Genomic DNA, 13,510 nt, shown 5'->3' on the forward strand with positions numbered 1-13,510 from the left:
TGGTGTCTCTCTGGATGACGTTTGCTGTCCTCACTGTCTCACATCAGTTCAAAGTCATGCTACTTTCGGGGATGGAGGAAGAAGGCACTGGTACCATGCGGCCTCCTGCCTTGTTCTGCTGGGTCCTGCAGCTCATCTTAAGAAGCTGCTTATTTGATGCCCAGCTATTTTTCAGGTCTTTTGCTCAGATTAAAAAGATAAGAGGAAGGCATTTTTCTTATAAGGAAACCTGGCTTCTCAGTTAAACTTATAGCAAGACTTTAATTAATTAACAGGAAACTTTGGGAATAGAAACTGTACAAATTAAATAGATCCTGCAATTTGGAATGCATTTAGTCATGACTTCTGGGCAGATTTCCAGCTGGGGAAGGCAGAGGTTGCCTAAGTAAGACCTGTGGAAATTTTTAGGAAACACTGAAGAAATGTAGCTGGAATTTTTCCCCTTACTTGGAGCCATAATGAGATTCAAAGATTACTCACCTGCTTGTCATTATTCCAGGCTGAGCTTTTAAAGGTCTCTCTCTCCAGTTGGTCCCAGGAGAGGCCATGGGGCAAAATGAGCAACACAGGAGCAGTGGGAGTATCACTTTGGCAGAGCACGTTTAAAACTGGAATTGAATTTTTCCATCCTTGTGGAATTTTGAAATTCCATTCCTAGTTTAAGCTTGAAACATATGCGTGGAAGCAGGTGAGGCTATGGGGAAACATGTTGGCTCAACCTGAGCAAGGCAATGGTGTCAGGTAAGGAAAGTCAAGGAATAGATAGTGTTTTTTCAAAGTGGATATTAAGAGACCTCTCAAGGGGTTAATATCCAAAGCATAGAAAGAACTCATACAACTCAATAACAAAAATAGCCCAGTTAAAAAATGGGCAGAGAACTGAATAGACATTTTTCCAGAGAATACGTACAGATGGCCAAGCGGTCCTTGAAAGATGCTCAACATCACTCATCATCAGGGAAGTGCAAACCAAAACAACAATGAGATGTCAGCGTACACCTGTCAGGATGACTGCTATCAGAAAGACAGGAAATAACGAGCGTCGGAGAGCATGTGGAGAAAAGTGAACCCTTGTGCACAGTTGGTGGGAATGTAAATTGGTGCAGCCACTCTGGAAAGCAGTGTGGAGGTTCCTCAAAACATTAAAATTAAAATGACCATATGGTTCAGCAAATCAACGACTAGGTATCTAGCTGAAGAAATTGAAAACATTAATTTGGAAAGATACACACATTCCTGTTTATTGCAGCATTACTTACAATAGCCAAGATATGGAAACAACCTAAATGTCTACTGATCACTGATGGATGAATGGATAAAGAAGATGTGAAATATAGGTATAATGGAATATTACTCAGCCATTTGTGACCACCTGGTTGGACCTAGAGGGTATTCTACTAAAGTAATATAAGTCGGACAGAGAAAGGCAAACACCATGTGACTTCACTTACATGAGGAATCTAAAAAACAAAACAAAACCAAACCCAGACTTATCGTTACAGGGAACAGATTGGTGGTTGCTAGAAAGGAGAGGGCTTGGAGGGTCAGCAAAATGGGTAGAGGAGATCAAGAAGCACAAACTTTCAAGTATTAAATAAATAAGTCACTGTGAAGTAATGTACAGTACGGGGAATATAAGCTATAATATTGTATTAACTTTGGTGATGGTAAGTAGACACCATGGTGATCATTTCACCATAAATACAAATGTGGAATCTCTATGTTGTACACCTGAAACTCACATAATATTGTATGTCAGTTACATCTCAATAAACAAAACGGTCTCTCAGAAATGACATATTTTAATTGAAAGAAAAAAATCGTACCTGCCACCCTAAGTCCAACGTAGTGAATAGCACTGCTTTTCTTGGGCTTTCAGTGAAACACCGTGCCCTTAGTCTATGCCTCTACGCACACAGTCCAGTGGACCGTTTATCCTGTGTCCTTCCAGTGCTAAACAGAAGAACAGGGGGAACATTTCCAAGAACGAAAGGGCAGGATTCTTATAGTTTCCTTCCCACTTGGCTATGTGACAGGAAAATTACGCCGTTGGAATATGAGTAAGCTGTAGCACCACCCTGGGCAGAAAAGTCAAGAGAGAAAAAAAGTTAAATTCATGTATTTACAAAAAACTTAAGACAGTCTTTTGAATTAGTTTTCTCTCCTTAATAAAAAAAATATTTAAAAAATATAAGTAAACAGAGGAGGAAAAATAAGAATCATTTGTAATCTGCCTTCCCAGAGACATTTTTAACATTGTGGTGTATGTCCTTTTTGTATTCTTTTATTTTATTTTATTTTTTTTAAGATTTTATTTATTTATTTGAGAGAAAGAAAGTGAGAGAGATCACAGAGGGAGAGGGAGAAGCAGACTTGCCGCTGACTGAGCAGAGAGCCCGATGCAGGGCTCAATCCCAGGACCCTGATATCATGACCTGAGCTGAAGGTAGCCGCTTAACTGACTGAGCTCCCAGGCGTCCCCTTTTTGTATTTCTTTTAGATATACACACACATGCACAGGCTTTGCAAAAGGAGAATTAAAATGTTCACGCTCTTTGTTGCCTGCTTTTTGTACCTAATAATATTTCCATGTAATTAGTATTATTTCCACCATCATTTTTGTTGTTTGTATATTATTTCATTTTAAAAACTTTGTTGAGGTACAGTCGAGGTACAGTATGATAATTTGGAGGATGTGTACAGTATGATTAACCATTTCACTGTTGTTGGACATTTCCATTGTCCTGGGGTCTTTTTCACAATCGTGAACATTCTCTAATCAGTTTTTCTTCTGGTCGAACCTTTGTGAATATTTAAAGTATTTTGTTGGAGTACAATTCCTGATTCAGAGGATATACACGTTTTAAAGCTGTTTTAAAAAAAGAACAGCCCCGTAGCTCGCTGCAATATCCTCATTTATACTTTAACGCTCATGGAGGAGTCTCTCCATTTCTAACACCCTGGCCAGTACTGGACTGGTGGTCCCTCAGGGATTTCAGCTTTCCTAAGAAAAATAGCAGTGAGATAGTTGAGGGCTTCTCATTAATCTGGGGAATTTACAAGTGCTTTTTATTTTATTTTATTTTATTTTTGGTTGAAGTCATTTCTCCAAAATTTGGTGGTATTAGGAACAGTGGAGAGAGTCCCAGAGTTTGAGAGATATGTAAAAAGCTCTCAAGTAATTGTCTTAAAAACAAACAATGTTAATTGTATAATTTATTAGTCCCCTTCCCATTCTGTCATACATATGACACAGATGAGGACCTTTGACTGTGCATCTGTATAGCTATGTGTGTTTATGTTTATAAAAACTATTGTCATCATTCATTAACACACAGACAGTTTCATATGAACCTTTCATTACTCGAATCATTTTCTCCAGGCCAGAATCAGAGCTATAGCCATTCCTTAGGAGACGTGAAAATTGATGTATGACTTGAATTAAGCACCTGAATGATGTCTCGGCTTTGATGTTGCCTAGCACCCACAGTTGACATTGGATTTGCAGATTTTATTCATTTAGTAAAGTGTATATTACTTGAGTGCTGAGTATTTCTGACACTGTGTTAGGCACACGGGAGCAGGTATATGGGGGAAAACATGAAGATGGATATGACAGTTTTGGACTATGTATGACCTTTTTTGAACTTTCGGCTTCCACAAAATGACTCTGTTTTTTCGAAAGTAACTTCATTAACCTCCACGGACATGGATTATCAGCTTTAACTTAATGCTCTTATTTCTAAGAATTTGGTGTCTCTCATAAACCTTGGCTGCTTTGGAAGGTCCAAGCCAGGCCAAGCTGATCAGTGACTTGCTGTCTAGCAGCTAAGTACAGGTCACACAGTGCGTGTCCTGCACTTCACCTTGGACAGAGGCCACAGGGAGGAGCAGGCAGCTCCCTGGACCAAAAAGAAGCTGCTCTGTGTGGTCTGTGGGCCCAGCTGTGAAGGCTGCTGGGTCTCCCCAGATCTGTCTGCCGGATTTCTTGGATTCCTGCACTCAGCAGAGCGCAGGGAGTTCCAATTGGAACAGCCCTCCTGGGGCCCGGCCAGAAATGCGCATCACAAATACCAAGGAGGTCAATCATCTTGGGCTTTGTCAGCGGTTGTGTGGCAGAAGACTCCTTATACTGGATCTTTCCCCTTCCCAACACTCTTTGCTTTGTCTCTGAGTCTTTGCCCATCTGTGCAGCCACATGCCAGCAGACTCTAAGTCAAGGGAGGGTGAGGGTCCAGTGAGGCCAAAGAAAAGACCTGGAGACAGTGGTCGACACACAGGTTGATTGGGGAAACTTACAAACAAGGAGTCCAGAAGCAGTGAACTGGACAAAGCGTCTGCTGCTGGGATCTCTGTGCAGCAAGCTTTTACAGCACAGCAGCTTAGCCTGGCAACTCTCTTCAGCCTCTCCCTTCTTACATGGCCAGCGTTCCAAGGAGATCAAGGCCTGCCATCTGGACACCCTTCGGTACCAGGGAGACACTCCGGGTTGGGCATCCCCGGGAGCCCCTGACCTTGAAGGCTGGACAACACATCCTTGTATACATTCTGCTTGATGGGAATAGAGAAGGAGGTGGGATCTGTACGTTCTCAAGATAGTGATTAACAGGGACATTCAGGGTGTGCTTGCCCAAATTAAAATGAAATGAAAATGGAAATGAGACAAGGTCACACAGCCTGTTTGGAGAAGAGACTATCTTCTGCTAGGGAACAGAATGCCACACCTTGGGCTCAGGTGAGAGGCTTCTGGCCACCCCGAAACATCAGCCTTTCTAGAATCATTTGTTCCTGCTCACGTTTCTTTTAAAAATGGGTATATTGAGAGAGAGAGAGAAAGAGAGAGAGAGAACTTCAGTTAGGAAAAGAGACATCACAACAAAAAGTTCCTCTTTGTTTATGCTTAATCTGAACCCAAAGTGAGGGAGTTGAGAAGAAGCACTGGTCAGGGAGAACCTTCCAAGGCCAGAGTCTGCTACAGCAAGTGGAACACATATAAAAAGCTGAAGGTACTCAGGCACCAGGCCAGAAAGCGATTTGGAAAAGTTGCAGTGATAGCTTTTTATATACTACATGCGCACATCATGCATGCACACACACATGCACACAGATACACCCTTCACATACAGTTATTTTGAACTGGTTCTGTTAAACAATAAACTGAAGCATATTAACATTTTTAAGAATTTATTTGAGCAAAAATCAGTTGGAAGTGGTCAGCGCCATACTGGAAGTGGTTAGGAGCGCTGCACCTGCTGGAGCCAGGGGAAAGACTTTTATAGAGAAGAGGAGCTTAGAGCCTAGCTGGATGTTTGTGATTGGTCATCCATAGATACTGTTTTGGATGTTTTGTTTTGTTTTTGTTTTTTGTTTGTTTGTTTGTGTTTTTGTAACCTTGTGGCATTTACAGGCTTCGTTTTGGGTTTGCTTATATAGGCCTCTGGCCTTAGGGCCACCTCAGTTAATGGCCTCCTTGTTTCATTAACTGAACGCCTCTCTACTTACTGGAAGAGTTACGAGATAAAGTTTCACACTTGTCTCTGTTGTGTCCTTTAATCCAGTCATTCCAGATAGCACCTTTGCACCATTTGTCCTGTCTCTTCCTGATCTCCTTCCGTGTGGAATTATTCCTTAGGGGTTCCTTTTCTCTCCTGATTTTGGCACTTTTTAAGATGATAGATCAGCCACTTTTAGAATATCCTCCAGTTTGGGTTTGCTAAAAGGTAATTCATTACAGGTGATTTTTAGGAAAAGATAAAAGCATGGCTCATACAGATATAAAAATGAACATGTGTTAAAACAATTTTACTCCTGTGATATGAGGGAATGAGGCAGATGTTTTAATGGTTTCAAAGGAAGAGTCAAAAGGGCACCAATTTATGTGGAGCAAAGGGATGTTGAAATGAACTGCAAATGGAGGCAGAACTGGATTTTTACCTGCAAGGAGGAAGTCCATTAAATCACTATGAGATGGGACAAAATGTACATATTCACCAGTTACCTACAACTTAGAGAAAACCGGGCTGGCATCTGATAACTCAGAAGAGTATGCACGGTTTCCCATGGGGACACAGCTTTTTTTCTACAGGCTTAGCCTGTGTTGTGTTCTTGTTGTAAACCCATGTTACGCATCTTTGGCTGGCATATCACTGATGCTTGTGGTTTTCTTCATTGCATCCTATGGCTGGCACATGATGTCCGTGTGTCTTATGACTGGTTTCACTTTGACCACTTAAGAGAGTGCCTTCCAGGGGTCTCTACTGTAACACGTTTACCCCACTTTGTAATTAATTAATTAATAAATAATTTTGGAGTAGTTACAGGAAGGAGGACAGAAAACAGTACAAATCAGGTTTGCATGTTTTCCTCCAGAGATTTGGCTCTGCTACAATACCAGCATGCCACTCCTTGAAACAACGTGGACTCATTCGGTCCTGTTTAATTCAGGAAGCTGTGATCTGTCACTGTTATTATTTATTTTGGTGCTCAGTCTGTCCCAGATTTGGCTGTGGAAGTTTCAAGCAGCCTTCTGTGCCCTTCTGACCTGTCTGCCATTATTCTTTGAGCATTTCATTCCTTTCTGGCTCAGTGAGCTGCTCTGGGCTTATCTAGAGCTTTCCTTGCCTCAGTCCTGGCAGGAGTCATTTCTGTAAGGAGCCCAGTTCCTGTTAGTGGACAGTAGTGTTTGGCCCTGGCAAGAGGACCCAACCTCTGCTCAGGTCTGCCTCCCTGTGGTGGGTCACCTATTACTTTCACCCTGCCCAGTGGCTTTTTGAAGGAGGGAGGGATGGAAGCTAATAATGTTTTTTTTTTTCAAAGGTAGGTAAAGGTGGGGGATGGGAGGAGGAAGAAGAAGATGGCTATACACATTTTTACCCCCATCACCCAACACCCCGCCCCTCGATTTACCAGAGACTAGATCTGATCTCCTTGTGGTCAGTTAGGTTTCTGAAGTGGTTACATTTTACGTGGATGAAAATGAAACTTCACTTCATCTGAAAAGCCAAATCATTCATCAGCTACTTATCTACTCTGCATATGCCTGACATATGCTCAGTCACAGTGCTAAGCCCCTGCCTTCAGGAAGCTGGAAGGACAGTGAGATGTCCTACCTAAGTCATACAGCTGATGTTTCTCTCACCAAGTACAGGTGTGAGTGCCACCCTCAGTCTGGTCAAGGAAGGGAAATCAGAGGTCAAGAAGGCTTCCCAGAGGAGCCCAGAATCTGGGGAGTTTGGAGTAGAACTTAGCTAGTTGGACAACCTGGTTAGAGCAGAGGGGTATTCAAAACAGAGGGAAGAACATACTTAATGCCAGAGAAATTTGGCAGACTGGAGGGCTGGGAAGTGGATTGATAGGATGAACATTGCTTGTTTCCTTATCTCCTTGACCTGTTTTTTAAAGAGGCATAGTTGTCCTTTCTTGCAGATGAGATTTGTCCATTTTTTTGCAGGCTACCATCACAGAATTCCATCTGTTGTTCAAGACTATTGTAGTAGCTTGTGATGTCTTCCCTACAAAGAGGCAGTCTTTTCTCAAGAGGGGTCAAAGTAGAATGAGTGGGCATTTTCCCAAAGAAAGATAATCAATTATTTATTCACTGTTGAGCTTATACTTAAGAACTGGTCTAGTACCTTTTGGCTCCATTTTTTTTTTTTCATTGAAAATATGCCCAGTCTTATATTGAGGGTTTTTCTCCCCATTGAACATATACTCACTCTGATCCAGATAGAGTGTTCTGTTGCCTTTACTCTTAAGTAAATGCAGTGGGTTCATTACAGTAGCTTAATCCCTGTCTTTTGATTGTTTCTTATCATCGGGGAACACCAGTTTATTACTTTGAATAATGTTTTGAAATGAATAAAGTCCTTTACATCATGGCAGTTAAATCTCCCCTATATCTAATCCTGAGCTTTCTTCAAGGTAATGTTCTTTGTGTAAAAATTATTGCTTTCAAACATGCTCCTCATATTGTTTTTTTCAAATTTTGCAGACGATACCAGAAATTGCAGAAGATCATGAAGCCTTGGTAAGAATTTGTGATCAATTAATATAGATGATGTAACACTTCCTTCTTCTCTGTATAATTAAACCCTGTCCTTTGACTGACTGTATAACTATGCATCTAGATATTTTGAGTAAGTGATTTTTTTTTTTGCTCATTTGATGTTCTTATTAACAGGTTCTTCAAAAATTTACTCCTCCCTGCCTATTTTTGCTTTGTGGTAGAAAGGATATTTTATGTTTGTAGCCACAAAATGATTACATCAGAATTGCTATCCTTCTCCTGGAGCAAGGCTAGGCATAATTTTATGTATTACTTTAAACAAAAACTTATTTTTTTGTGGCCTATGTGATGTTCAAAGTTAAAAGTCTTTGATTTTCTTCAGTGGCTCAGTATGAAAAAGATCCACGTTAAAAAAAAGCATTCAGGATTGAAGTGCGGTATGAAAATTATTTACTCGGAGTCTCAGAAAGTGTTCAGTCACCTATCAAGTGAATTGCATGATAATTGTGTCTGGAGATCTCAGAACTTTTTCTTAGAGTTTTTCCTCATCAGTGCCTTTCTTATCCACTGAACAAGGTGAGTCCAAATAGGGTCTAACAAACTCTCTACAGTAGGCAGAACAAATTTCCATTTTGCCAAGTTGTTAAGCAGATAATTTCAATTTGAGAAGCAAGACTGAACAGCATCTGAAAATGTGCACCTTATTTTTTCAGTCCTCAGAGGAAATTCTAGTCGCCCTCAGTGTGTAATACTGGTCTCTTTCCCTACCCTTCCCACATAGAAAAAAAGTATATACTCCTTAGTTATTAAATCCTGATAAAGTAGAAAGCACTATTGAGTTTTTAGGGTAAAATTTTAAAAATATTCTTTATATGCATATATATATTTAATGAAGTAGACACAATGGTAATGGCAGCAGAAGCCCTCTTTTATGAGAGTTTGTTCTGGGCATTGTCTCAGTGTTTACATTCATTTTAATTCACACTTGTATCCACTGCACAAGATCAGTATAATGAGAATTATTTCCTTGATGCAGAAGTTAAAATCAGGTGGTGGAGCTGGGACTCAAACAGAGTTTTTCTCTAACAACCTCATATGACTTGCTAACGTCGAGGAATTTGGGGGCTCTGAAACCAAAATAATTTCTTAAAATTTATCTTCCAATCATTTTAATCTTTTGGTATGTAGGGATGCTGGAAGTGTGGCTACATGTGAACCATGATTTTCATTTATCAAACATAGACAAAATCAGTGTTCAGGGCCTTAATTCTGGTAATGGCAGAATATCTTAATTAGACTAATACCGATAATGATTATAAAATTTGGACAAATTAGTGTAAACAAAAACACCTAAAAACAACAGCTTTAAGGAACTGGATAGCAACCTAAAGTAGACAGAAAGAGAGGGTGGTCAATCCTCGGAAGAATAAATGGGCCTCAGATGAGATTTGTGTGTTTGTAGCTTTTGCCTGAAGATACATGCTCATCCAGTTAGCATGGGGTGGCTGAAAGCCTCAGTTTTGGTAAGTTACTAATAAGATACAGTCTGGGGCTAACAGAGCAGCTACCTTATGAGGGAGAATCCATGAAAGAAGGGTATGAGAGCCCATATGTACATGTCTACATCTATCCACCTATAAAATTGACCCAAATCAGTAGTGTGAATGTACATGTGTGTGAGTGTGTATGTGTGTGGGAACCCCCAAGGCCTGGTAAAAACAGCAACTAGAAAGGGCAAGAATTGAGAAGAGATTTTAAACTGCCACTCACTGCAGAATTTGGAGTTTGATTCTAGCTAGGTTTATTTCTGCTCTAACAAAACACTCTTCAGAAGAACAAAACTGGATTTTGAGACTTGGCAGTCTTTTATTCTCAATGTTCAGAATATAATAAAAAAAATCACTAGATATATGAAGACTAAGAAAAGATGACGCATTCTTAAAAAAAAAAAAATAAAGCAAGTAGTAGAAGCTGAACCTGCAGTGACCCAGGTGTTGGAATTAGCAAATGAAGATTTTAAAGCAACGCTTATAAATATATCAGAAGAAGAAAGTATAATGTGTGCACACACAAGAAGTCTTAGCAGAGAAATGGAAAGCATAAAAAATAACCAATCAGAAATTATAAAACTGAAAAGTATAACATTTAAAATGAAAAATTCACTGTATGGGACTTGAAGATGGCAGAAGAGATAGTAACCTTGAAGATAAATCAGTACAAATTGCTCAATCTGAAGAATGGATTAAATGGATAGTGACTAATTGATCTGTGAGATGGTAACAACTGATATAAAATACATTTAACTGGGGTCTCAAAGAGAGGAAAGAGAGAATAAGGCAGAAAAATACTTGAGGAAATCCTGACAGTTTCCAAAATTTGTTGAAAAACATAAATTTATAGAGCTAAGAAGCTCAGTGATCCTAAGTGGAATAAATAGAAAGAAAACTATTATCTGGAAACATCATAGTCAAACTTCTGAAATTTAAGGATTTATTTATTTATCTATTGAGATTGAGCGTGAGCTGGGGGAGGGGGAGGGGTGGAGAAGGGCAGAGGGAGAGAGAGAATTCCAAACAGACGCTCCGCTGAGTGTGGAGCCAGACACTGGGCTCCATCCCACAACCCTGAGATCATGACCTGAGCCAAAAACAAGATTTGGACACTTAACTGACTGAGCCACACAGGTGCCCCCAATGCAATATGATTTTTTAAAAAGAAATTGCAAACCAATCCTAAAATTTAAGGAAAGGATCTGGAATAGCCCAAATAGTCTTGAAAAAGCAACAAAGATGAACCAAGTTGGAGGATTTCATTAACTGACTTCAGGACTTACTATAAAGTTATTAACACAGCGTGATGTTGGTATAAGGGGGTAGACAGATGAAAGGAATAGAATAGAGTCCAGAACTGATTTGCAGTTCAGTTTTTTAACAAAGGAGCCAGAAGAATGTTTGCACACGTCATGCTATGAATCTGAAGGCCAAGGGAATGTCTAAAGGGTGATTTAGAAATGTATAACCTTTTATGTGTATAATTTTTACCACATACAACAGAAAACATTTGGAAAAATTCAAAGGGCGGGCAGAACTATGTTCATTAACTTTAGGAATTAAGGATATATTGAGTATGATTTATCGATAACTTTAAAAGTGGCCTTTACTTGCATCTTATCTCCACTTTTGCCTTGGACATGGCACCCAATCGAAACATTTGGAAGCACTGTTCTTTTATAAATTTAGCAGCTTAAATTTGAAATGCTTTGAGATTGGCTGAATTTAGTTGGAATGAAGATGGTCTCTACTGAGTTGATGAGAAACATTTATTTGAATCATTCCAGCACACATGGTGTGTTGGCTGTGACATGGCTCTCGACCAGAATGTAAAGTTTGCAGTCGGCTTAATTTGTGGCAGTCAGTACTGCAAAATCTTTAGCTTAGCACTTTATAAAAAAACAAATAAAGCAAACAAATAAAAGTGCTCCCGCATGTGCCATGTGGTTGCTTTATACTTGCAACCCTTTTAGCCTGGATCTTGTGCACGCGGCATTGACTTCAGAAAGGGAGCCTTGGCTCCTGCCTTTGTCTTTGGAGCCTCAGTCTCTCCTCTAGGCATGAGAGTAAACAACTGTGTCGGGGTTTGATAAGGGCTTTTATAGCTGCACCATTTGAAATTAGATGATTGAGTCCCTTGATTTGGAATGTAATAAAAATATAGCATGACCATCTTCTCTTTGCAATTGAGGGTTTGAGGTTGAATTTTTAAAAAATTCTCTCTTGTGGAAACCTGGTATGCCATCTAGCAACCAGTCACAATGAATTGCATTTATGGTATATATGCACTATGTATACATATACACACACACATATATATAGCATATTGTATATGTGTGTGTATATATATTTTTATCATGTAATAGATAATACAACACACATATATTTAATAACACCTTTATGTTATATATAATATAAAATAGAATTATATGATCTAATAACATACATAGAATATATAAAATATATGATGTGTGTAAATAAAATGGTATTAGATGATATTTCTATAAAATAGGAATATAAATAATGCAACATTTATAGACAGAGAGGCCTAACTGCAGTTGTAGAAATGGTGCTCCACCCCCTTCACAACCATGGAGATTGAAATCCTGGCCCCAAAAGCAAAGCTTGGAGATTTGGAAACCAAATGATACTCTTTCTCTCCATCTTTCATCCCAAGTCCTCACAAACTGTCTGAGGAGTCCAAGGGCAGAGTTCTTGAGCATTTGAGGAAGCGGGACAATCCCTAGGGGTTACTAAGGCCACTTGAATTATGGGCCCCTCGAGTGGGGAAGAGAGTCATTTTGCCTTTGAATAATTAGAGAGCATAAATATAACTTATTTTTGGCAGGGGTGGGTGGCGGTGCCTGGGTGGCTCAGTCGGTTTAGCATCTGCCTTTGGCTCAGGTCATGATCCCAGGGTCCTGGTATAGAGTCCTGCATCAGGCTCCCTGCTTGGCGGGGAGTCTGCTTCTCCCTCTGTCCCTCCCTCACCCCCACCTGTGCACTCATGTGCGCCCCCTCTCTCTCTCTCAAAAACAAATAAAATCTTAAAAAAAATAAATACAACTTATTTTTCGTTTCTTAAAGCAGTTAAGGAAGACTAACACCATCTCTGTTCTCAGCCTCAACCAGCTCCAGGGGATGTAAAGAAGAGTTTGACTGCAATAGCGTGTGCTTTCCTTTGTCACTGTCTGTATCAGTGCTTGTGTGTGAGTGACAACACGAGGCTGTGTTTGTGCTGTATGGAGGCTGTGGGTGCCATTCTCCAATGTCATTTACATGGGAGTCTTTTAGCGGGTGAGGTCTTTTAACCTGCCAGGTGTAAGCAAATGGCAACGATTAGTTACCATATGCTTGTTTTCCCCCTTTTTAAGCAAAAAGGAAAATAAATTAGCTAATAATGGTTACTAATAACACTATAATAATACATTAGCTAATATTGTTTACTACAAATACAATACATTATGTAATAACGTTTTCACAGCACTACTAATGCCAACACACTTTATTAATAAATCTTACTAATTGCTTTTATACCTGGCTCTCTTATTTACCTGAGGCAGTTTCCTTTTTTTAAATTTTATTTTCCTTCCACAATCTGATGTTTGGATTTTCTTATGATTCATTGTAGAGAATCATTCCTGGATTTTTTTTTAACCTTTCTTGCTACTCTTTTTAACCCATTTTTCATCTTTCTACTCTTTATGTATTCCTTCAAGGAAGTTTCGGTTTTCTGGCTTGGAATTTATTTTCGGGGGGCATGCCACCTAAGGAGCCCCTGTGAGATTGGTATTGCCAGTCTCTGACCCAGAGAAGCCTTTAAAAAAAAAAGTATTTCTGGCCTGAATGGTTTGGCTTTCCTTGCCTTTTTTTCTCCCTGGCTCCAAGGCCAGAGAATCCTTGACACAACGAAGGCAAACATTTGAAGACCGTGGACGTCGTTTACCTTTCTAGA

At 39.7% G+C, this 13,510-nt stretch overlaps 1 protein-coding gene across 9 annotated transcripts in view; it reads left to right on the forward strand.

Moving 5' to 3' along the window:
• ELMO1 (engulfment and cell motility 1) overlaps positions 1–13,510 on the forward strand; it is a 527,822-nt gene that overhangs the window by 163,065 nt on the left and 351,247 nt on the right. For all 9 annotated transcript variants that reach the window (XM_040644094.1, XM_040644098.1, XM_040644097.1 and 6 more), the window contains one exon: positions 7,991–8,026. In XM_040644094.1, the coding sequence (XP_040500028.1) occupies positions 7,991–8,026 (36 nt within the window). The remainder of the gene's footprint in view (positions 1–7,990; positions 8,027–13,510) is intronic.

Source organism: Ursus maritimus, unplaced genomic scaffold, assembly GCF_017311325.1.
Source record: "Ursus maritimus isolate PB19 unplaced genomic scaffold, ASM1731132v1 scaffold_3, whole genome shotgun sequence".
NCBI classification, from domain to species: domain Eukaryota; kingdom Metazoa; phylum Chordata; class Mammalia; order Carnivora; family Ursidae; genus Ursus; species Ursus maritimus.